The 26,957-nt window shown below is 37.9% G+C and overlaps 1 protein-coding gene across 5 annotated transcripts in view; it reads left to right on the forward strand.

Moving 5' to 3' along the window:
- Positions 1 to 20,681, forward strand: part of chn (zinc finger transcriptional factor charlatan) — a 319,048-nt gene extending 298,367 nt beyond the window's left edge. For 3 of the 5 annotated variants that reach the window (XM_069825311.1, XM_069825312.1, XM_069825313.1), the window contains 3 exons: positions 12,817 to 14,629; positions 14,846 to 14,938; positions 18,526 to 20,681. In XM_069825311.1, the coding sequence (XP_069681412.1) occupies positions 12,930 to 14,629; positions 14,846 to 14,938; positions 18,526 to 20,050 (3,318 nt within the window). In that variant the 5' untranslated portion in view covers positions 12,817 to 12,929 and the 3' untranslated portion in view covers positions 20,051 to 20,681. The remainder of the gene's footprint in view (positions 1 to 12,816; positions 14,630 to 14,845; positions 14,939 to 18,525) is intronic. The other 2 variants (XM_069825315.1, XM_069825314.1) reach the window with 2 other exon arrangements.
- Positions 20,682 to 26,957: the final 6,276 nt, after the last annotated feature.

Here is a 26,957-nt window from a genome sequence, read left to right on the forward strand (position 1 = left end):
ACAGTTCCTTAACAGAAACATCAACAACCAAATTTCTTGGCTTATAAATCGATAAATTATATCACATAAATTACCCCAAACTAAATTCAGCATGTTTTGCTATTAGATCTATGCAAAAAAATAGGAGATAGTAAATATCAATACCTTAAAAACAATATTCTTTCCATACTTTCACTCGATAATAAGTTTTGGAATAGGCAAATATTGTGGGGAAATTCTACAGATAGTAACAGTATATTCCTACTACAAAAAAGAGGTGCCAAATCTAGGGAATCGTGTAGGACCATTTTCAAAAAACTACAAATAATGCCCATGGCTTGTCAGTATATCTTTTCATTAATAATCTTCCTCGTATGTAATCGTGAAAACTTTGTAACTAATTCAACAGTTCATAGCATAAATACACGTCAAAAAATGACTTTCATACTCCATCGGCAAGTCTATCGTGCTATCAAAAAGGAGTGCGTTATATGGCAGTAAAAAAATTTTAGTAGCTTCCCTATCGATATAAAAAATGAAACTCAAAACATAAGATTATTTAGGGCCAAATTAAAGAAGTACCTAATTTCTCACGCCTTCTATTCTGTAGGTGAATTCATGACATTCAATAACGCTTCATGAAATTGATACCAAAACTTTGTATTGTACTAGTAGACTATATTGTAAATCTCGTCTGTATATATTTCAACTAGACTGTGACTATAAATTAAGGGTGCTATTCACAGACATTTCGCAGCATGCGCTACGAGCGTACTAAGCTAGCCCCGGCTATCCACTGGTTACTTGTACAGAATTCAAATCATATCATATCGCTAACACTGGTTTATGAATACGAAAAACGCTGATCATCCACCGGAAGCCCACGCTAAAAATGTCTATGAATACGGCCCTAAGATTTTATAATAGTATTAAGTTTTTTTACTTGTTCCATATTCTAGCTGTAAGCAATGTATGAATACCATGGAATGTTAATAAATACAATACAATACAATATAACCTATCAGAGAAAATAGATGTCAAGGACTATAACCAGGATAGAGCGAGTCTGTAACTAGAAGCGGAGTGAGGTGACAGGTGTTGGCAATAAAGATGGCGCTTAATGTGGTGTGACGCTTGTATTACTTGATGCACTGTAATATGCCTCCCCACGCAGATACCCTACACAACAGGCAAACACGAGTCCTACAATCCATTTCAAATGTTACATTTGTTCGGATCAAATTTCTGCAAAATTTAAAGAACAGAACTAAAATTCTTTCAATCATTTATTACCTATCCTCTGATTGAGCTTGTGGCTGATATGTAGGCTACATCTATTATCAGGCAGTACATCTCACTTGACGATATGTGTCAGAGGAAGAACTATTGTTTGTATGCATCTGAAGTCTGACTAGTGTAATATGTAGCTAGTCAGCGATGTATGCAATGGAGGGAGAAAAGAACTGGCCATCCTACTCCATTATATCCTGGCTTAGTTGCCTCATAAGTGGTGTCTTGTAGGTATCACTTGTGAGGTTCAACCTGTCTTCGGACAGTTGACTAAACAACATTTATCATAATATATTGATCTCTTAAATTGACTGAGCATATTGGGAATTAAATCAATGGCTTTCCCAAAATACGCAATGAAATATTTAAAAGAAAGCAAAAACGAGCAAAACTGTATTAAACTTTTTTTGTTTAAAATATCTCAGAGAATTCATTCATTTCATGTACTGTTCTGCCCAAGGGCAGATCTTTCACTACAAGCCCAGCTTTCTCCAGGCTTCCCTATTTTCTGCCTTCCACTTTGTCTCCTCATATGATCCATAGGCCTATATATTAATGTCGTCTATCATCTGATATCTTCATCTACACCGAACTCTTCTCCCGTTCACCATTCCTTGCAGGGGATCCTTCAGTAGGCAGTTTCTTCTCAACCAGTGACCCAACCAATTCCTTTTCCTCTTCCTGATCAGTTTCAGCATCATTATTTCTTCACCCACTCTTTCCAACACAGCTTCATTTCTTACTCTGTCTGTCCACTTCACACGTTCCGTTCTTCTCCATATCCACATTTCAAATGCTTCTAGTTGCTTCTCTTCATTTCGTCGTAATATCCATGTTTCTGCCTCATACAATGCCACACCCCATACAAAGCATTTCACTAGTCTCTTCCTTAGTTCTTTTTCCATAGATAAGCAGGAGATACTTCTTCTTCTATTAAAAGCTTCCTTGATCATTGTTATCATCCTTTTGACTTCTTGGCAGCAGCTCATGTTACTGCTTACAGTACACCCCGAGCGTTTGACTCTACTGCCTCATTTAGAATTCGCAAGTTTATCTTCTGTATTTTTCTTCCTATGACCATGCTCTTCGTCCTAACTCCCTGAAATTAATGACATTACAGTTCACGCTGCATATTTTCGATTTGTATTTCTTTGTTATTACATTAAAATGACGTATAAACCTGTTCTTGTTCATCATCTTGCAAAATGAATGACCATCGGAAAATATGCAACGTATTCCTGTCCATATACGACCCTTTTCAAAGACCAGATTCCGAGTTTCCGTCTAAAGGCTGGTTCACAATAAACCGGGAACGGAAACGACAACGAGAACGAGAACGGAAATGTTATTAAAATAAATATATTTAAATGTGAGCATTCACAATTAACTATTGTGATTGCTCACATTTAGATACATTTATTTTAACGTTATTTCCGTTCTCGTTGTCGTTTCCGTTCCCGGTTTATTGTGAACCAGCCTTAACTCAATATCAGATAAATTCCTTAGAAAGAATCCAGTATAGGGCAGCTAAATTTGTTAAAGGTAAAAGAGAAGATGGGAACGATACGATAAAAGAACTTAAATGGGAAACTTTGGAAAACAGACGTAGGAAAACTAGAATAACATCATTGTATAGAGCACATCTAGGTCAGAAAGCATGGGTAGACATAACGGCTCGGTTAGAAAAGCCAACGTACTATGGTAGGAACGATCATGATTTTAAAATCAAATGTAGGAAACAGAAAACGGATGTAGGTAAATTCTCATTTTTAAATAGAACTATAAATGATTGGAATGACCTACCTGCAGCGGTCTTTGAGGGCTGTCCTTCCTTAAGGAGATTCAAGAATAATTTAAAGAGTTGTGTATAAAGTGAAAATTAAAATTAAGGTGACATTCAACATTTAATTTTTTAAGGTGGCGTGTATTTATCTAGCCTGACGAGTTTACTTCCTTGGTTTGAATTGTAAATTATTTAAAACTAGCGTGTAAGAGGGCCTTAGACTAGAAATGTTTAGTTTAAATGTAGTTCTGTTTATAAGTATGCATAAAAATGCAATTATTAGACTTATTTGAACTGTTGTATCAGTGAAGCGAGGTGAGTCAGTGAAGTTATGGTTTTACAGTGCAGTGAACAGTTCCGATCAGTGATAATTTATAGCGTCAATGAAATGTGTTCTATAGTGTCAGTGAAATGTGTTACAGAGTGTCAGTGAAATGTGTGCTAAAGTGTCAGTGAAATGCGTCATAGTGCCACTACAGGGAATGAGATGAGAGTAAAGTGAAAGACTATTGAAAATTATGTAGGACCTATACATAATTATGTAGGTTGTGTTGTAAAATTAGGTGTTTTATTTTATGTTTTATTATTATTGTGTTAAATTGTATTGTGTATTCTTATTGTATTGTGTTAAAATTGTATATGTGTTGTAAATTTTATTATGTATTGTAAATTTTATTGTGTATTGCTTATCATTTTAACTGTGTATTGTTAATATTGTATATACCACTGCCACCGGGTGCTTGCCCACTTGCAGTGTAAATAAATACATACATACAACATTCATTCTGAATACGAGGAATAACGACCGCGCTGTCAATCTTGTCTAACGAGCGAGAGGGGGCTCGCGGGTTGTAGTTTGGTGACTAGCACTCTAGACACATTTGTGTAACGTTAATAAACTCCTGCATGTAGTCGAGAAGTATATTCAAGTGTGACATCACATGTGGAACGCAGTGGTATTGATCTCAACGGTGCAGTATGTTTTCAAAGCTTAATTAGGATCCCATACGTACACTGGGAGAAAGATACGTACGTAGCAAGCGAAACGTCTATCTACAAAATAACGGAAAAATATCCCCGATTGTCTATCGATTTCTCAAGGTTCTCTGCCACTGAGCTGAACGGAGTAGCGGATCTGAGAAAGTAGTGACGAATTAAAGGAACAATGATATGTTCACTTCGATTTCCTACAACGTAACAGGTAAATTGTGGGACATTTGAACCGGAATATTGAGAAACTCCACATGTATAGAAAACTAAACTTTTCAGGAAACACGGAAAACATCTCAGGTCCTAGATTTGTGCTCACATTATTTTTTTCGTAACACTTTAGCTAAAATGAATGTTGATAGGAATATGTGGGGTGTCTCTTCATAATATCATGAGCAGGGGCAGGTATTTATGGAGATTAATTTTATCACTTGTGTTTTTTTAATATTGGTGTCGTTGGAGATTGATTTGTACTCTTGGCGGAGATTAATGGATATGTTGGAAAATTCAATTATTTTGGAACTGGAGTATTAACACAGTACGAATACTACTTTCCAAATAATTAACATTAAAGTTCGTTGGATTCTGATAAAGGTGCGGTATGACCAATAGACAATATTTGTTGGATTGAGACTGTATTTAACACACATTCATTAAAAACTAAGAAAACTTGCAACCCTCAAATTAACACTTTCAAATTATTAGTGAAATGTTGAATTCTCCGTCTTTTGAGTTCACTAATGTACTCAGAACATTTGGAATACCATGTAATGTAGGGATAGCCTATACAGTGTAACAAATTCAAGTGAAAAGAAATCCGAAAAATACTCAGAATATGAAATTCGCTATAAAACGACGCAATAGTAAAAATAATTCGCTACTAGAACTCTATTTCGCGATTTGTAGCGATTGTTTTATCCGCATATTAATCAGAATCATTTAATTCATAAAGATTATTAAAAATCTATTGTATATCTATTTTTATTAGGTTATTTTACGACGCTGTATCAACATCTCAGGTTATTTAGCGTCTGAATGAGATGAAGGTGATAATGCCGATGAAATGAGTCTGGGGTCCAGCACCGAAAGTTACCCAGCATTTGCTCGTATTGGGTTGAGGGAAAACCCCGGAAAAAAAACCTCAACCAGGTAACTTTTCCCGACCGGGATTCGAACCCGGGCCACCTGGTTTCGCGGCCAGACGCGCTGACCGCTACTCCACAGGTGTGGACTGTATATCTATTATGTCGTGAATTTCGCTATCTCCATAAATACCCGGCCCTGATCAATTTTGTATAAAAAAATGGACATGTGGGGTTTCTCAATATTGTGATTAATTTATTCTCAAATTCTCCATTCCTAAGCTTAGTTACATAAAGTAATGGGTAGAGCCCGGATTTCCATGCACTATCAAATCTTAAAACATGAATTCATGCACTATCTTATGACAAAACATGCACAATGAAGTGAAAAATCAGTAAAAAAAAATACCCAGTATCAAAATTGAGTTCTACATTATGTTACATTTTTATTTCAATTTTAAACAACGTACAACTAATTTCTAAACATTTTCTTCACTTAAGCATGTTTATCTGAAGTACTACGTCACAAGTGACAGATGCATATTTAAGAGAAGAAATTAGGGATAATGTGAGGTCGAATTGTAAGTCTTCAGTATTTCCGCATGATCATAATCCCATCGGGAACCGAACCCGCGACCTTCCGACTTTGCAGTATTACGCCCTAACAGCGACGCCATTGCTCATGTCTTACAATCACAAAAAAAAATTACATCACAGTTCGTCTTCAGAAATTCCTTTCCTTCAATCCATTTTGACACAAGATCTCTTCTTGCAGATCTAACAAGAGCTACAACAGCACTTCACAATTCGACACAAACGTTTACTAAATTGGAGTTTTCAAGCAAGCTGCTTCTGCTTTCCTTTTTTCAGTATTTTGACTTCCGGCTTGTAACAAGCGAGAGTTTGGGGGTTGGAAATTCTAGTGTAACAAAGGGAGAGATTAGTGGAAAGTCCAAAGACTAGTTGTCGGGTAAAATGCTAGTAGCTTTCTTTAATTTTTATTACTAGACAAATAACGTGGAAATATCAAATTCTACGAAGCAACATTCGTAAAAGGCACTATTATGCAAGTTAACATAGTATATGCACTAAAGCCAGAAAAAAGACTAATATGCAATTATTGTTTAGTCAACTGTTCGAAGATAGGTTTGAACCTCACAAGTGATACCAAGAAGGCACCACTTATGAGGCAACTAGGCCAGAAGATAATGGGGTAAGGTGGCCAGTTCCTTTCCCCCTGCATTGCATACATCGCCAGCTAGATACATATTACACTAGTATGCAATATAAAAGTCTAAATATGTGCTTTTAAATCTAAAAATTTTCAAAACATGCAAACATGCACGGAAAAGTACGGTTATTTGGAATCGATAATCATAAAACCAATATTTTCAAAATTTAAGAAGTTTAACAAGACTATTACACTCCTACTACGTCATACTACTTTTGACCAATAAAACGGTACGAAAGGACGTATTTCAACCAATCATGGCTGCTTATCGGACAATTTTATCGCGTCCCTAGCATTTGTTTAATTTTATCGCGTCCCTAGCATTTGTTTCTTTGTTTGCCAACATTTGAAACTGCGCTGGTCTGGACGTCAAATATATATATATATATATATATATATATATATATATATATATATATATATATATATATAAAATTACAAACCACTCCAATCGATGCACAGCAGTTTCAAATATGACTCGCATTGGCATTCAAGAACAAGAATTAATAAAAATCACTGATCATACCTATGCATCTTCTGAAATCCGATTTACAAATAAATGAAGAGCACCATTCGGAAATCCCGAATAAGTTGAATACACCATGTAGGCCTAAATCAACGAGTTCCACTTCTATTACGCACACGTCCAATATAACATCAACTGAACCACCAACCACATTCAAATTTGAAAATTGTACATTCAATAATTATTCATTCGGAAATTCTGAATAAGTTGAATACACCACGTAGGCCTAAATCAACGAGTTCCACTTCTATTACGCACACGTCCAATATAACATCAATTGAACCACCAACCACATTCAAATTTGAAAATTGTACATTCAATAATTATTCCTTTTAAAATTATTCATGTTTATTTTTTATGTCATCGTCGTTAATTAAAACTTTTCTAACACTTGTGTATATTAGTTAGGTTATGTTATAGCTTCTGCTATATGATATTATGGATAGTCACGTATCAGAGATTGTTTAATATTAAGATTTATTGAAAATCATTTGTCAAGTGACGTTGATTACTGGGATTCAGATAATTGAAGTGGAATGTTGCATTTTAATAAAAATGAAACTGAATCAACAAAGCCTTCTTGACTAGTAACATTGCCATCGTGTATATAGATCGACAACTTCTCGACGAGAAGGCATTGCTCACTACTGCCATCTAGCATGCATCTAGCGTAATATTTGTAATGTTGAGATGGTACAATAATACATTTGAAGACAGTTGTATTTTCGTAAGTCAATTAATATTTTATTGTATTGGAGTACTTCGTTACTTCTAATCTTTATATACTTTCTTCTAATCGTGTAATAGTCAATTAAATCCCACTCGAGTTGGTTTTCTCCTTAATTTTGTTGAGTATTCCAGTCTTAAATAAGATTGTTGTAAGAAGTTGTAAAATATGTTTCATTTAACGACGCTCGCAACTGCCGAGGTTATATCAGCGTCGCCGGTGTGCCGGAATTTTTTTCTCGCAGGAGTTCTTCTATATACCAGTATATCTACTCATATGAGTCTCTCGCATTTAAGCACGCTTAAATGGCATCGACCTGGGCCGGGATCGAACCCGCAACCTCGGGCACAAAAGGCCAGCACTCTACCGATTGTGCCACCTATGCCGACAACAAAATTGTTAAAATGTTTCGTTTCTAATACAGTGAAATGTCGTTATAACTAACACCACTTCCATTAATTTTTCAGTTCAACGAAAGTATCGTAATTTCCGTCCCTGTCTCCACAAGACACAATGTTAAATAATTTCGCTTCTACGAACGTCCGTATTAAGAAAATTTCGTTAGAACAAAAAAAGTCCCTCCATCATGTATTTTTTTTATTTTATTGGGTTATTTTACGACGCTGTATCAACATCTAGGTTATTTAGTGTCTGAATGATATGAAGGTGATAATGCCGGTGAAATGAGTCCGGGGTCCAGCACCGAAAGTTACCCAGCATTTGCTCGTATTGGGTTGAGGGAAAACCCCGGAAAAAACCTCAACCAGGTAACTTGCCCCGACTGGGATTCGAACCCGGGCCACCTGGTTTCGCGGCCAGAACCATCATGTATATATGTATGTATGTACATCGTAAGTGAATTATATATCGACTAAATAAGGGCCAGATAGACGTCTTTGACTACATATCGATTTCCCCAGGTTCCCTGCCATCCAACTTCACAGCGTAGCAGATCCCACAAAGGTTAAACAAATGACTGGAACAGCGGCACTTTTACCATCGATTTTCTCAGCCATATAGGAGTAGTAAATGACGGGCTATCTCTCCAGATGTCTCACTTCTGAACATAGTGACATAAAATGAAACCTCTGTTAGAAGAAATAAAGGGGGCTGATCTCATTTTGGGTAATAAATGTATATCTCTGACTGAGATTCTGGTTGATATGTACATCTATTAATTATCAGGCAATATATCTCACTTGACGATATATCTAAAGTCTATTTAGTGTAATATGTAGCTAATCGGCGATGTATACAATGGAGCATTATCTCCATTATCTCCTGGCCTAGTTGCCTCATAAGTGGTGTCTTTGGACAGTTGACTGAACAACAACAACCCTTTTTAGAGTTAAAATGTTAGAAACTGACTCACAGTCACAAGTTGTGTACAATGTACATAAAAGCATCACGTGTATTAAAAAAACTTGACACAATGCATACAATACGTACAGCCCCAGAAACAAAATTTGGGCTACTTGAATTTTGTTTCTAGGTCTGTGCAGTATTATGAAGTTTAAATATCTACTGATTCTTCAATATCTCTTTAAGAAAAAGTCCTAAATTTTCTTTTAGGTCATTTGTTCGCACCTTTTTCTGGCAAGAATATCACGCCTGCTTAGTGCTTGGAGTAGATAATAATAATAATAATAATAATAATAATAATAATAATAATAATAATTGTAACGTAAAATATAACATAAAGAGATAAAATTTCAGCTCACCCCTGAAAGAGTAGAACTTAGGGGCGGATTCCTGAATTTAAATTAAGAAGTATATAATACAATTTGTCTTATGTCTACTACACAATAAGAATATATAAATTTAAATTTACAATTTTTCATTATTTGAATGGGTTATTTATGAAAGAGCCTGAGTCTTGAATACTAAATTGTTAGCAATTAAATAAAAACTGCTTAAAAGCCGAAATTTTGAAAAATAAGGCTGAAATAAAAATTGTATCATAAATTCTACAAACCATTTAGAGTGTGAAACTTAGTCCTCTGCATATCTAAATCGATGTATCTCCACTCAAAGAGCAGTTATTACATTACAAACTCATTTTCACAAAATAATGACTTAGGCCCTTTCATAAATAAGCCATTCATTTATAAAATCCATACATAATTTTTTTTATTTAATACTAGAACTGTTAGAATTGAAAAGATTAGGATATTTAAATATAAATTTGTTAGGCCTATATATTCTTGGACCTAAATTACTACAATGATTAATTACTGTAGCAGTGTTGCGTTTGGTTAAACAATCTTAAAGAATTCATACCTTCTGTTTCATAACTATGAGAATACAATTCAAAATTATTTCGATTTTTATGTATGAATTTTATTAATAGAATGAATAGGAAAAATTTCCAATTTTTATATTTCTATTTCGTACTATGTTCTGGTCACGAAACATTATTATTATTATTATTATTATTATTATTATTTTTTTTTTAAGGTAAAGGTATCCCCGTAACATGCCATGAAGGCACTTGGGGGGGGGGGCATGGAGGTAAAGCCCCATGCTTTCCATGACCTCGGCACTAGAATGAGGTGGTGTGGTCGGCACCACGCTCTGACCGCCTTTCACCCCCGGGAAAGACCCGGTACTCAATTTTATAGCAGGCTGAGTGAACCTCGGGGCCGTTCTGAAAGTTTGGCAACGAGAAAAAAATCCTGTCACCATCTGGGATCGAACCCCGGACCTTCCAGTCCGTAGCCAGCTGCTCTACCAACTGAGCTACCCGACCGCCATTACTATTATTATTATTATTATTATTATTATTATTATTATTATTATTAAATCCTTGGGGAGGCCGAGGCGTAGGTGGGAGGATACTATTAAAATGGATTTGAGAGAGGTGGGATATGTTGCTGGGGACTGGATTAATCTTGCTCAGGATAGGGACCGATAGAGGACTTATGTGAGGGTGGCAATGAACCTCCGGGTTCTCTAAAAGCCATTTGTAAGTACGCAAGTATTATTATTATTATTATTATTATTATTATTATTATTATTATTATTATTACTTGAACACACAGAACAAGTCAAATGACCTAAACTAGAGAAGTTTATGATGATGATGATGATTCTGTTATTTTATATACGTTAGAAAATACGTAAATAACTTATTTTAATATATTACAAAGAGAGGAAATGTCTGCTAAGAAGACTCGTATGTACCCAACAGCATTTTCTCAACTCTGAACACGCTATAACAGTGTAATTTTAAAACAAATTCATTTGATTAAAAAGCCCAGCTTGAAATGTACACAAAATTAAATAAATATAGTAGCCGAAGAAGAATTTTTTATAAAACTGTAACGAAGTACAAATAAAATAAAATCATACGCAAGCATTGCCTTAAGAAAATGCAACCTTTTAACATATCTATTCAGTTCAGAACAGTGTTTTACCAATAATATGCATATAACATTTTTGTCTGCACCTGTGTTAAATTTCACAGCCAGTACTAAGTCTGGTGAAGCGGAAAGGTAAATGTTTTATTGGTTATTTTACGACGCTTTATCAACTACTATGATTATCTAACATCTGAGTGAGACTAAGGAAATGAGTCCAGGGTCTAACGCCAGCATTTGCTCTTTAACGGGTTGAGAGAAAACCCAGGAAAAAACCTCAACCAGGTAACTTGTCCTAGCGAGGTTTTGAACCCAGGTCCGCTCGTTTCACGGTCAGGCAGCTAATAGTTACTCCACAGCAGCGGACTGAAGGCAAATGTGAGCTTCAGTTTGATTTTAATGTGCGAATCAGATTGATTTCATGTGGCCATATTATGATCATTGCACGAATACCAGGTTTAGGTTAACCGCCTTTCAGTTGACAGAGGTTCAGTTAAGGCTGGTTCACAATAAATCGGGAACGAGAACCAGAATGAAAACGAGAAGCCGAGGACGTGAATATGAAAATTTTTGATTCACAATAAACCGAGAACGTAGACGACTATGCATATCGATATGCATGTCATTAACGATATGTAAAGTCGATATTACGCATTCTGATGTTATTTGTGTATAATTGACCAATGGCGTTCTCTCATGAGTACAAGGCAGCCAACATAAACACAGGTTAACCAACTTCGAAATTTCAACTGAAACATTTCATTAGGTACGGTACTATAAATATGCCCATGCATCTTTATTATCACAACCTATTTTAAGTCTTACTTACTTACTGGCTTTTAAGGAACCCGGAGGTTCATTGCCGCCCTCACATAAGCCCGCCATTGGTCCCTATCCTGAGCAAGATTACTCCAGTTCCTACCATCATATCCCACCTCCCTCAAATCCATTTTAATATTATCTTCCCATCTACGTCTCGGCCTCCCCAAAGGTCTTTTTCCCCTCTGGCCTCCCAACTAATACTCTATATGCATTTCTGGATTCGCTCATAAGTGCCACATGCCCTGCCCATCTTAAACGTCTGCATTTAATGTTCCTAATTATGTCAGGTGAAGGATACAATGCGTGCAGCTCTGCGTTGTGTAACTTTCTCCATTCTCCTGTAACTTCATCCCTCTTAGCCCCAAATATTTTCCTAAGAATCTTATTCTCAAAAACCCTCAATCTCTGTTCCTCTCTCAAAGTGAGAGTCCAAGTTTCACAGCCATACAGAACAACCGGCAATATAACTGTTTTATAAGTTCTAGCTTTCAGATTTTTTGACAGCAGACTAGATGACAAAAGCTTCTCAACCGAATAATAACTGGCATTTCCCATATTTATTCTGCGTTTAATTTCCTCCCGAGTGTCATTTACATTTGTTACTGTTGCTCCAAGATATTTGAATTTTTCCACCTCTTCGAAGGATAAATCTCCAACTTTTATAGTTCCATTTCGTACAATATTCTGATCACGAGACATAATCACAAGTCTACCATAACGTAAAATAATTAGAGAAGAAACATTTGTAATAGGACAAAAATTAACACAACAGTAGTTATTGAATTGAAGCATGAATAAGTAGTGTGTAATACAAGCAATACAACCGGTGGACTGAAGGCAAATGTGAGTTCCAGATTGATTTCATGTGGGCATATTATGATCATTGCAGGAATTCCAGGTTTCGGTTAAACCGCGTTTCAGTTGACAGAGGTTTTATTGCACAAATAAGTCATGAAAAAGAAGGGGCTGCGCGGAGAGCTAGTGCGTCCACCCTCCCAATCAATTTCTGTTTCGTTTCGTCTTTCAGGATCTGAATCGGAAGTGAGAGCCAGCCAGTTCGATGCCAGAAGCAAGTCGGAGCAGCGGTGAGAGGAAGGCCAGCGCATCGTATCCAGTCCCCCCGACTGGGTACGGTGACCAATGATGGAGGTGGCGTTGCCCATGGCGGCAGCTGCCAACATGGATTGCTACGAAGACATGTTCAAGGAGATCACGAGGAAACTCTACGGCGAGGAAGGCTTGCCGGACACCAACGGGGACGCGGGGCCGGGGGGAGGCAATAGTAACAGCGGAGGTGGGGGCGAGGGCGGCATAGCGACGAGCATGCGCGCTGCGGCCGCGGCGGCAGCAGCAGCAGCGGCGGGCGTAGGTGTGATGCCAGACTACGAAGGGGAAGGCAATGGAGGCGACGACGGGCACCACTCACATGGCGGGGCTCTGACCGCCTTCGGCCTGGCGGCTCTCATGCAGAACGGCTTCCCCCCGCCCCCGGGGATGTTGAGTGCACACCACCACTTCCAGGAGGCGAAGTACAGGGGCGGGGCGGCGGCGGTCGGCCACCACCATCACCACCACCACCACAACTCCGGGGGCGGCAGTAACCCGGTGGCAGCGGCGGAGGACAAGTGGGTGGCCAGCGAGGAGGTGCTGCAGTGGACGAGCTCCAAGATCGCCAGCTACAACCCGGCGCAGAAGCTGTTCCGCTGCTCGGAGTGCGAGTGTGTGGGGTTCTTGTCCCGCGTGGCGGAACACTGGCTGGGCACCCACGCCAACCTCCGGGTGTTCCAGTGTCCGCAGTGTCCGTACTCCAGCGCCTGGGCGCGCTGCGTCAGGATGCACCTCACGCGGCAGCACAACGTCACGGAGGCGCCCGGAGACGGCGTCGCCACGCTGTACAAGGAGAACCCCGTCTTGGAGGAGGTCACCAAGTACTTGCAGAGGCTCAAGACCAAGGTGGAGACGGCGCCACCGACAGTGCCCCCCAACAACCAGAAGCACCAGGAGTTCCACCACCAGCCGCCTCCCGGAGGCGGCAGGACCAGCGCCTCGGCGGAGAACCAGAGCACCAAACGCTACTGCTGCACCTACTGCCCGTACGCCACCGACCGCAGGGATCTCTTCACCCGGCACGAGAACATCCACCGCGAGGAGAAACCCTTCCAGTGCTACGTGTGCCAGAAACAGTTCAACCGCGCGGACCACGTCAAGAAGCACTTTCTGCGCATGCACCGGGACTACCCGTACGACCTCAACCGCATACGGCGTCAACCGCCCAAGAACGCCAGCGGCATGTCGTACTACCACAAGTACAACAATAACAACAACTCGACTGCAGCAGGGACCAACAACTCGCATCGCCAGCAGGACAACCAGAATAACCACCACCAGAACAACCACCAAGTGTTGATGGCGCCACCCATCCACCAAGTGCACCACCACCACAACCTCAACATTCCGGGGGGGTTCTCCTCGGTGGGGCTGCGAACAGGGGCGAACCCCCCGCCCATCGGCAAGCCCAAGACTCAACCCCCACCCCCCCAGCAGCAGCACAGCCACAACGGCTGCAACGCCAAGTCCCACGGCAGCAAGACGAAGAAGAAGGGCGAGAAGCGTTACTCGTGCTGTTATTGTGCGTGGTCCGGGGTTGACAACTGGTGTCTGAAGCGCCACCTCAACACGCATCTGAAACCGTTCGTGTGCGTTCTGTGCGACTACAAGGCGGCTCGCTCCGAGCGACTCGCCACCCACGTGCTCAAAGTGCACAACAAGCGCGCTTGTGGGCGGTGCTCCTTCCTGGCAGACGACCAGGCCCAGCTGAGCCTGCACCTCCAGGAGCACCAGTAAGTACCACTTGCTGGCCCTGCAGTGACGCCACTAACCAAACTAACCCAGACTGCTGCAAGCTCCGTCCGACACTGCACCATCTGCTGCCGCACTTGCTGTTATGAATGTTCACTCTTCATCTTCACCCTGTGTGATTATATAAGAAAAAACACGACCTGTCTGTGTTTCTAACATCAACCCTAACCACAACCCTCCTTTCTCACTGTTCGCAGTCCGTTGGAACATAGGAACAATCGTTCTTCCAACAACGTCCTTCGAAATGTTGGCTTCTCAAGCCATCCACCACCAATGCCAGGCTCCTTTGGGTAAGAAAAAAAGTTACTTCCATTTTCCGTGAAAATGTTTGTCGCTTAGACTTTTCTTTTCTGTGTTTAAACCCTGCTGTCCAGTAATTTTATTAATCTGACTTCTTGTAGCACAAATTATAATAATATAACATGGATGCGTGTAATTTAAATTAGCATGGTAGCGGTGTTGGCATAGTCGGTTCAATATAACGTGAGGTACTACGTTGCAACAACATTTTCCCCCACAACTTGATCACCTGCTATAATTTAGTGGTTTTCTAGCTGTTAGTTTCACTTCACTATACTGGCAACATTTCCTACAATACACCTATGTTTCAGGTATCACGATAGTTGCTCATTTAGCAACTGTTGGGCTAGCACAATTTGAGGCAAGCTACTCTAATTTAAATTAATTTTACTTATTTTTTTTATTATTTATTTACTTTATTGCTAGTAAGTCTGAGATGAATACAAATTAATAAATACAATGAAAGATAAACTAGCCCACTTCTGAATGAGTAAGACTCGTGCTCAGGAGGGGATTCCTATACAAACAGACACAAAATTAAAATTGAAAGTGAATACAGATTAAATAGTGTTTAATATGTTAAAACCCAAGCTATAAATCCAATAATTTTTTTTTATTTTTTTATTAATTTGGAGAGGATTCGTGGTTAAAATAATATTGGAATAAAATTTGTTTAATAACCTGGGACCTTGACTCATGCTATGATAAAAAGCTGCATTGGTTTTACATTTTGGTTCACACAAACGCAGAGAATTCATATTTTTAGTTCCATATTTATGTATATACCTTTCAAAGTTATTAAAATTTATATGAAAATATTTTAATAAAATAGAATAATACATTTGTTTAATATTGAAAACTTTGAAGTGTTTAAACAACAATTCAGTTGGGTAATCTTTCTGCTTTTTTAAACAAATTTTTAATACTTTTTTCTGTAGTAAAATTAACGGATAAAGGTTGGATTTACAAGTTCCACCCCAACCTATGATACCATACATAAATATAGATTATACACCAATTTTATTCACATATATTATATCTTTATTTTATATCGCGATTATAATAAAATATAATACGGAAATATTACTATTCCTTCATATAGCGAGTTGTACTTGAAATTATTGTTTTCATAGTGTCTTAGGTTCAAAGTTGGCAGTATTAAAGTGCCAGCCATCTTTGATCTTTGGTACTTTATCATATATTGTTTTGATTATATCATGGCCATCTGTCTGATATTCTAACGGTAAAAACTTTAATTACAAATGTGACTCTTCATTTCAGCAAATAATGAAAACACTTTATTAACCACGCACTTTCTAAAATATAGAAAAGAAATATCATTAACTTAATACCTTATTCATTGTTACTAAGTGTAGGTGAAATTTGCAACTCTTTATTTTTCATCACATTTTATTGTTATCAAAACTTCTGCTCAGCATTGTAATACTCAATTTAAAGTATAAAACTTGTAGTTGTGTTGGTTAATAGTAGAAATATTGTCATTATATGCAATATACGTAATGGTTTCTTCGTTGACAGCCTATCGTTTCGAGTTCGTGTAAAAAATATGTGAAATAACCTAAGCATGTTGAAATAAAACATAGGAGTAGCAATCTAAAAGTTAATGTGAGGGTACTTTCATGAAGACGAACTCGCTTACGCTTAGTATCCGAGCCCTGGTGACCTTACAACATGGCTCTACCGATACATGATCGAGGTGTACATTGCAGTTCACGTCAGATTAGTTCCTAAAAAGCTAATATGGCCGTCTTTTCAATGTTGCCATCTGTTACCAGATATCACCAAAGCAGGTAAATTACAATGTCAACTACGGCAGCAATAATAATAATAATAATAATAATAATAATAATAATAATAATACATTATTTATTTACGATTTGACTTAATATTAAAATTTATTTTGTCAGGCAACATGAAATTCATTACTTTGACTGAACTGTTTATGATTCGTGAGACCTAACCTAAAAATTTATTTCCTTTTCCCACATCAAAATATTAGTAGGAACTACAAAAACCGAATACCACTTTAAAATGTTTATTTATTAATATTAATATTATTAATTACGTTCAAATTTCAATGATGACTATACTTGTTTTTTTGAAAGATGGGACATGACAGTTAAGCGGCCGAGCTTGGAACTACAGTGCTATGTTGCCAATATGGACTACCCTGCTGCCAGCTGATGGAAGCTAGCAATTGACGTTAAGATGGCTGACGTTAAAACATTCATTGACAATCGACGCGAACAATACAAAAATCGACAGAGAATCAAACACGAAACATATCAATGCTAACATTGTGTGCACAATAAATGCCGCCAAGAGAGCTATTAAGCACTGGCCACGTGGGAAAGGTACGTTTGGCAACTCAACCGTTGTTACCATAGCAACAGGCCTACCACGCTACGTGACATTCAGTTGTTTTTCCGATCGCAACGCTCCTGTCATGTCCCATCTTTCAAAAAAACAAGTATAGTAACTTTCCTTTCATGGAAGTTTAAACATTTGACAGTGCTGTCAACATAATAGTTAGAAAATAACTGCCAGTTGTAGTATTTATCAGTATCGAAACTAAAAACAAAGTAGCCAAAAGAAAATTCAACCTGACAACTAGAAAATCACTGTAATCCACTAACATATATAGTAATAGGAGGAAAATGATTAGGTTTCACCCTTGGGGTATGAAGTATAAAGATCTGGAGTGTAAGTCATTCCTTAGATTTATCTTGGCATGAGGTAATTTTTTAATGGCATAGACTGATAACACTCGCTAGTCACTTTCGTTCCATGAACATTGGCAACATTTTCAAAGGCAAATGATGTTGTCAACTCAACAGTTAGAAAGTAAATGCTGGTTGTAGTATTTGTCAATACCGAAATTCGAAACAAAGTTAGCAAAAGAAAATTCAACTGACAACTAGAAAATCACTATAATCCACTAGCATATATAGTAATAGGAGGAAAATGATTAGGTTTAAAGTATAAAGTATAAAGATCTGGAGTGTAAGTCATTCCTCAGATTTATCTCGGCACGAGGTAATTTTTTTTTAATGGCATAGACTGATAACACTCGCTAGTCACTTTCGTTCCATGAACATTGGCAACACTTTCAAAGGAAAACGATGCTGTCAACTCAACAGTTAGAAAGTAAGTGCTGGTTGTAGTATTTGTAAGTACCGAAATTCGAAACAAAGTTGGCAAAAGAAAATTCAATCTGAGAAGTAGAAAATCATCATAATCCACTAGGATATATAGTAATGGAGGGGAGGAGGGTGAGATATGGTTAGGTTTCACCCTTAAGGTATAAAGTAAGGTGATCCGGAGTATAATTCAGTCCTGAGATTTAGTGTAAGGCAATTTTCAATTTATTTTTTAATGGTACCGGTAGGAGTTTGTTGATAAAGATGTGGTGACAGATTGACTGGCATAATAAACGTAACGTCTTCTCCCTACTGCCAACACCGCTGCAGCAGGTAGTGCTAGGGCTCTGGCTGCAGTACTTCCACGCGGGAGGAAGTTGTATTAATTGGTTGATGTAGTCCCCTGCCTGTTGCAGGAACCAGACCGTCGGCGCCACCAACAACGGCCACAGCCTGGTGAAGCGCGAGCACTTCGAGCTGGAGGCGGCGGCCGCCAGCGCCATGCTGCAGCAGCACGGCCGCCTGGTGCCGCCCCCCGTGCTGCACGGCCACCAGGACTACCGCCCGGGGCCGACGCCGGGCCCCGGGCAGCAGGGCGACGACCAGTACATGCGAGCGGCCAAGCAGCACTACGGCGCCGCGCGGCTGTTCCACTACATGGAGGCGTCGGACACCTCCGACCCGGAGGACAACCCGGAAGAGGCGGTGGACCCGGAGGAGGAGGAAGAGGAGCCGCCCCCGTTCATCTGCCGTGAGTGTGGCTGTGAATTTGTGGACGATACCTCGCTCGAGACCCACGACTACACGCATCACCGTACCAAACGCGCGGCGCCCGCCGTGGACACGGGCGGCGGCAAGCCGCTGCCGTACCAGTGCAGTGTCTGCGGGCGCAGCTTGGCATCGCAGATGGCCATGATGGAGCACATGCGCGCCCACACGGGCCTCCTGGTCCACTGCCGTGCGGAAAGCTGCGACTTCTCGACGCCTCTGGGTGCCGACGCCCTCAGAGAACACGTCGCGACACTGCACGAGGACGGGGGCGGCTGCTGTCCCCACTGCGGGCTGGCGTTCGGTACGGGCGATGCGGTCGAACGCCACCAAGGGCAGCACCACGATGCTCTGGACAAGTGCGCCCTGTGCGACGCTATCTTCAGGAGACACTTTGCCGGCACGGTAAAAGACAACGTGAACAACAATATATGCAATAGCAGGAGATGCAGTACTAGTGGTGCGATTGATTCAAACATGAACCATTCTACCTTGCTTCAGAGGACAGAAGACCACAGCAGTCGTGATGGAGCCGCGGGCTCGAAGCGTTCCAGGAAACAGAGCCAACCACGGAGGGTGATTCCGGACGTTCTCGATTCCGAGACGGAGATCCAAGTCTTGCGCCACCCGGGGTTCCTCAAGAGCCGGTTACCAAAGAGAAAGCGTCGGACCAGTACTGCGGAAATGTCGCAACTCAGGGACAAATACGCCGAACTGCTTCTGACACGGAAAGGTCTGAGGTGCAATTGGTGCCGGCAGGAAGTGTCCACGTTTCCGTACCACACAGCTGCCAGCCTGGCGTCCCACCGGCTGTGGCGACATACCAGGGCCAAGTTTCAGTGCGAGCACTGCGACCGGGGCTACCGGCACCGCTACCAGGTGGTGCTGCACGCCAGCAGGGAACACGTCACCATCAAGCCACCGTCGGCATCATCCGAACCAGTAACAGTGCCTGAACCTTCTTCAAAGGAACCAATACTCTCACCTGTACCTGCACCAACTGAACCTTCATTTTCAAGCATCAATGTACCTGATTTATTAATAAACCCGAACACGCCTGTACATACATCCACCCTGAAACAACCAGAACCCTCTCGGCTGGACGATTCGTCCATGCTGAACACGCCTCTGCCTGCACCGATGCCTCCTACGTCCTCTTCATCGCCGTCATGAGACCTGTTCACATCGTAGTCGCATTTCAATTCTTCATCACATACTTTCTATTCAAATGTAATGTGTGTATAAAAGTGCTTTCCTGAGAATTGTAATATGTGTATTTCATATTAGATAGGAGTAGGTTTTACAATATTTCGTATATTCGCAACAGTCCGAGACACCCACATCCTAATAGCTAACACTAAAAGCAGAACTTAACATTCATTTTTCACGCATTTCAAAGAGCAAAGCTGCAGACAATTTTAGTGCACGAAACAACGAACAGAGAAGAAGCAATAACAGAAGATCGCATTGACTCTGCAGCGAAAAACTCTTTTGTTTCTATTACACATTCTAATGCCGATACGGGTCGATAAAGCTGCTACCACACTGGCTATTGTTTCAAGAACAACACAAAGCAAGTATCTGTGGGATCTTGTGATATGTCAGAAGTGAACGCAACAGTTTTCGTAAAATTTGTTCGAAGTTCGTTAGAGGCAAGATACAAACAAAACTTGAGTTCACAACTAACAAACTACAAAGCCTGGGAAGTGTCAAAATTAACATATCCAAAAGAGGATGGAAAGGTACATCATTAAAGGACCTCTAATTGCGTTAAGAGAAACAGTGGAAATCCATTTCATGTCATCTTATGTCACATTAGCAACACACTGCACACACAAGTCGAAAGCAAGTTTTTCTAAAACACTATAAGTTTTAAACAAATAGAAATAGACATAGGAACGCAAGTAATAGTACATTTTTATATGATGTTTTCGTAATTGCTAAACGTAGTTATTTCCAATCAAATTACAATATTTGCAGTAAAAATATCTGATGAGAGTGGAAGAATGTCTTTCTACTTGTGGACCATAAGTATATAAGTATTAAATATTGTACAGAATTTTATTCCAATTTAATATTAAAAGTCTGTTTTATTTCTTAAATAATTCATGGTTGTTGTCTTTCTTAAAATGACTTCTGACTCCTGTTTCTGAGCTACCACATAAGAGCTCATAAACTCTCCCAAGATCCTAATTTTGTTTAGAATCTTTCATAATTGAGTGATAGATGGGAAATAGCAAGTTTTTAATTTGAAGTGGACCAAAATGGCTTACATACATCTGAAGTAATACATAAGTCAATTCATTATTTACATTTTGTTATTGCAAATAATCTACACGGGCATCGCAAAATTTGTTTCGTGAAACAGTGCCTGAACTTCGACGTAAGTTCCATTTGACAACACCCCTCTCCACGCTGAACCTTTTCCTCTAGCATTGTCTGTACTGTCAACAGTGTTATCCAGTACTATCTGAATGGTGATTTGGCGTTCATAACAGATATTTCTGAACAGCTGAACAAATTAAATTGCTGGCTTCAAGGACGTGATCAGAACATAGTTGACATGTATGACGTGGTGAAATCTTTTTCCATGATGATAAATGTTTGGAAAGTGCAAATGAAAGAAAATGAGTTTATCATTTTCCTTGTCTGAAGTCACTTTCAAATGTTTCTGATTTAATAATAGATAAATCCTGCGATATCCTGAAAACATTACTTCCAGAATTTAGAGATAGAAGGTTTTGTGATTTTAAACAAATGGAAAATGCTTTCTCTTTATTTACAAATTCTTTTAACACACTCATTCTGAAGGTACGACCAGATTTACAATTTGATGTTGCTGATCTCCAAAATGACACCTTTGAGAAAAGCAAGCATAAGGATTGTGTTGGTTTAGATGTGTTTAAAAATATTTACTCTCTAAACATCCACGTCTTAGATAATTTACTGCCACACTCACAGCTATGTTCAGTTCTACGTATTTTTCTGAACAATTTTTTTTCAAAATTAAACATATTAAAATGAAAAAGGACACACATAACATGTCAGCCTTCATGCACAATTGACAGTGGCCACTTATGAGGTAAACTCTAATTTTGAGACCTTACCAAATAGAAATATTGTAATAAAAAAATAAAAGAATGCAGATGAAAATAGTATATATATATATAAAGATAAATTTTTGGTCCTACAGAATAATCTGTGGAAGTTATCATTTGTTACTAATGGAGAAAAATCCAGTTCGATCCTCGGCACTGGAGCGAATTTTTCTCCATTAATAACAAAAAGAAAATAATATAATCCTAAAAAGATATTCATTCCGTTATTTCTTTGTTATGAACACGGAAGGTAGTGACAATCACAAACCGCCTCTGTTCCTCAACCCAACTTCACTTTGTGTGTAGCGACTGTAGCAGGTAGTATTTATATTACGTCATGAATTTGTGACTTTTGCGATGCCTGATTCACAATTATTAATAAGGTATATGCATCTTCAGGCAAATTAGTGGGAAAATATTGATTCACTTTAACCAGAAAATACTCCTCTAAATTCACATTCACCAAAATAATTAGCTTAAATACAAATCTAAATATGATATAAAATATGTAAATTACCAGGTATATCTCAAATTTTTCAGGAAAAAGGTTTACAATGACCGCAGATTTACACAAAAGTACCTACCTAACCCCCAGACCAAATACCCCATGATAAAAACATTAAAAGTACATTTCCTATTCTATCAACCGTCTCTAAACACACACCTTCATCTCAAACAGCAGAAATAACTAAAATGCTCTCTCCATTAATAACACTCAATAAAAGAATTGTATTCCAATGGATACCATCCCACTGTGGAATCCTGGGAAACGAGAATGCGGATGCTTTAGCAAAGAAGGGCAGCATTGCTACTTACAGACCTGTTACTAAATCTACGTATTACTCTGTGAAAAGATTTATTAAATCTACATACTTAGACTTCAACAAACAAAATTTGATAACACAATCCCAAGGGAAAAAATGGAACTCTCTGCATCATAATCCACAGTTAATTCCCGATTTACCACGAAAATCGTCTGTAGCTGCATTTAGATTGGCAACAGGCCATTACTGTTTGGCCAAACACCTGCATAGAATTGGAATATATCAGTCCCCTAACTGCCCATTGTGCAACTCAAACCAAGAAATGGATTCGGAACACCTCAAAATCTGTGCTTCAGTGGCTGGCCATGATAATATCTTTGAAAAATATTGGAGTGCAAGAGGTCAAATGACTTTATTGTCAAACGCCTGCCATTAGAAAACAACAACATTTCCTAAAAGGATTGTACATTCCATTTTCGGCTGTACAAGGAAGTCAGTAGCAATTAATTTCTATTTTACGTTTATCGCACAGATCCTAGTATTATTTTGGCTATGAATAACCACCTTTGCTAAATCTCAACAGAAAACATAACCCTATTTTATTCTTAACAAAACTTTTCTAATTACAGTGCATCAGAAAACTCAACGCAGTAAATTTAATATTACTGACCCTTTTATACTTATATTGCATTAAGTCACCAAACTATGCAAAAATTAACAATTACAAACAATGACATACCTTAAGTTGAGTGCTTCATCCACATTTTGAGGATACCTGTAAATGAAAAAGGAAATAATATATATTACTCCTTCCTCAAGAATGGCAGATTGAAGTTAATTTAACAGTTTCAAACACTGATATACGTGTATAATACTTTCAGTAACTAGGGCTATTGTGTGTTACAGATGAATCTTGTTATAATAATTCACACAGTCATCAACATCAGTATGCTTTAAAAACAGGTAAAACAAGATGTTAAATTGAGACATTTATTCCTACTGGTATTCTTCAATTTGTTAGTTTGTTCTTTCTTTCTAAATAAGATACCAATGAAAACATAGTCACATGTGAGCGTTTTTCCAGGGAAGAAGCAATGAAAATAAGAAAATTAAGTAACTACAAAAACAAGGTAATTTTAAAATGACGGTAATCAAATGAAATGTTATTAAAAGAAAAAGACACGAATTGCTATACATTTTTCAGTCATTGTTCCCATTAAAATTAATTTAGTTTTAATTAAGAGAACCATTTAGAATTCGTAAAGAACAAAAGGGAACAAATGTCGCAAGAAAATGTTTATTGATTTTTCTTGTTATCATTTTTCTTTTTAAATTTCTGTAATTTATTTCAGTGACTCAACAGGCCAAGTTGTGAAACAAGTGACTAATAGGTTTGGAGCTCACATAAAATGTATACAATTCAAAGTATTCTTACAAGAACACCACAACTTGATTCAATCTTCTTTTTCCCATTGCTCTCTGTTACTGGTGAATTAAATATCATATTATGATGCTTTCATACAAAACTTTCAATACAGTTCCTTAAAACTTTTTTCTCCTAAATACCGTATGCACAGAGGCAGGTATTTGTGGAGATTAATTTTGTCATTTGTGTTTTTTAATACTGGTGTCGTTGGAGATTGATTTGTACCGGTACTCTTGGTGGAGATTAATGGAAATTTTGGAAAATACAATTACTTTGGAATTGCAGTATTCACTCAGTAAGAATATTACTTTCCAAATAATTAACATTAAAAGTTCGTTGGATTTGGTAAAGGTGCGACATGGCAAAAGACAATATTTGTTGGATTGAGAGTGTATTTAACACACATTCATTAAAAACGAAAAAAACTTGCAGCCCTCAAATCAACACTTTCAAATGATTAGTGAAGTGTTGAATACTCCGTTTTTTGAGTTCACTAACGTAATCAGATCACCTGTAGCCTACCTGAATATATAACAAATTCAAGTGAAAAAGAAAATCCGAAAAAAAAAAAAAAAAAAACTCAATATGAAATTCGCTATAAAACGACGCAATAGTAATAATTGGCGAATGTGTTCATATTTCGCTATTAGAACTCTATTTCGCGATTTGTCGTGATTGTTTTATCCACATATTATTAATCAGAATCACTTAATTCGTGAAGATTAGTAAAAATCTATTGTATATCTATTATGTCGTGATTTTCGCGATCTCCATAAATAACCGGCCCTGGTATGCAATACACATAATTAAACTTTTGTTTAACTTCTAAAGAAAAAGAAATTTCCTCTAATTTGAAGTTTAGTCCAAGAAATTATATTTCCTCTGTTAACATTTAACTGGACTTCATTGCATACTACTTAATATAGACATGAAAATGTTCAACTAATTCGATTACAGTACCTTTTAACAATCAAACATTTTTTACCCAAATAAACGTTTCATTTTATTTTGGATAAAATATATAGAAATTGTTATGAGTGAAAAAAAACACTATAGGAGATATATTTAATGATTCTAAATTAACAGAATTCAACAATATATACAGTTAAAATTTGAACTTTTAGTTTATTTAAAGTTATCATGATCTTTTAACACATGTTTATGTCATTATCAATTTTGACCATGTGGGTTTATTATTTCTCATGCCACAAGCATTTATTACGTTTAATCAGACAGTTATCAGTGAATACATTAATTAGGGCCTACAAAATTTATTTTGGTAGGGTACCAGACATACCATTTTAGTCACAAGAGTACAGAATTTTTCTGTTTTGTTCTGCATATAGTGCAAACCTATAACTGTACACCAAATATTCCGTTTTTTAACATGAAGCTTAAAGACTTAAAGCATAAGACATGTGCCATTTTATTTTTTTATACGTTGTAACATTTATTAGGTAAATTCAATCACCTCTTTCTTTATTTTGTTCTTAATGGATTTCATGTCCCTTCAAGAAAACCTCAGTTCTAAGAGATTTTATGATTGGCTGAGTCACTTCCTAATGTTGATCAGATGATGAGTTTAATATAGACGACATGTATTTGGAGATAATTATGGTTTCATTTGTTTTGTAGCTAAGGAACTGAAGAGTTGAAAGCAAAGATCACCACTATGACAATACCAGAGCAATGGTTGTACAATATCTCACTGATTGATGCACCAACACTGTGCAATATCTTAGTTTTAGTTAAATTTGTTTTCAGTAAGTACATTCTACTAGTGGCTTGTGCAGCAAATGCTGCAAACTAAGTTCATTAGACGTTCAAATAAACATTTTTCAGATTTATTTTCAATGAAGAATACCAGACATCTTGAAAGTTATTTGCTTCCATGATAATGAAACATACTCCCTCTAAATGGTTTTTTTATGCCAAATACTTTTTTCTTGAAACTATGCACCTTCAGTATTTTACTTTGAACGAGAAAACGCAAGTAACAATGTCAGGACGATCAGTGGGTTTTTCATTGTGGGAGCAAAGCAATAGCTATTTCAGGTCATTGCGGATTGTAGGTGAAAGTTAAAAAAAAATGTCAGGTTTGCTATGCTTTCGAACAATAGACATAGCATCTTGGTAGAGCTGCTGCATGTTTCGTAAACTACCTTGAAACGTAGAGGGTAAAATCATTTTATCCTGCTAAGAGATCTTGCTGAAATGATCGGGAGACTACAAAATCTTATAGGCCTCTTATTTTATCAGTAAGTAATACCTTTTGGTCTTTCCTTAGGAACTGTAATTTTTGCGCTCTCTCAAGCCAATACTGAAGAGAATGACGTATATAAATATCTACACCACACTGCCATTAAGTATATGAAAAAGACCCAATCCCACTTGATTAATAACTATAAAAATATATTATTTTTAATAACAATATTATTATCTTACGTAAGTTTTATAGTTTTCAGTAACATATACTATATATACTATATAGCCTCCACTCAGTAAATTATATAACTCAAGATCTAATTTAAGATATTCTCTACATCTAGTTACATAACCCTAAAACGTTTCACTTTCATATCATCAATATAGCATTAATATGTATAATTAATGAAAAATAGTTACAGCATGGCATTAACTATAATAATATTTCATTTCTAATGGTAATAATGTCATCAAACCACCTCAAGTTTTGTCGTTTTTAATATCCAATACACAGCTGTACTCAGAAAATTACACTCCACAGAATCAGACCTGTAAATTATTTTTAGTAAGTCTTGAAGTTTTTAATA

The sequence above is a fragment of the Periplaneta americana genome, chromosome 5 (genome assembly GCF_040183065.1).
Source record: "Periplaneta americana isolate PAMFEO1 chromosome 5, P.americana_PAMFEO1_priV1, whole genome shotgun sequence".
NCBI lineage: Eukaryota > Metazoa > Arthropoda > Insecta > Blattodea > Blattidae > Periplaneta > Periplaneta americana.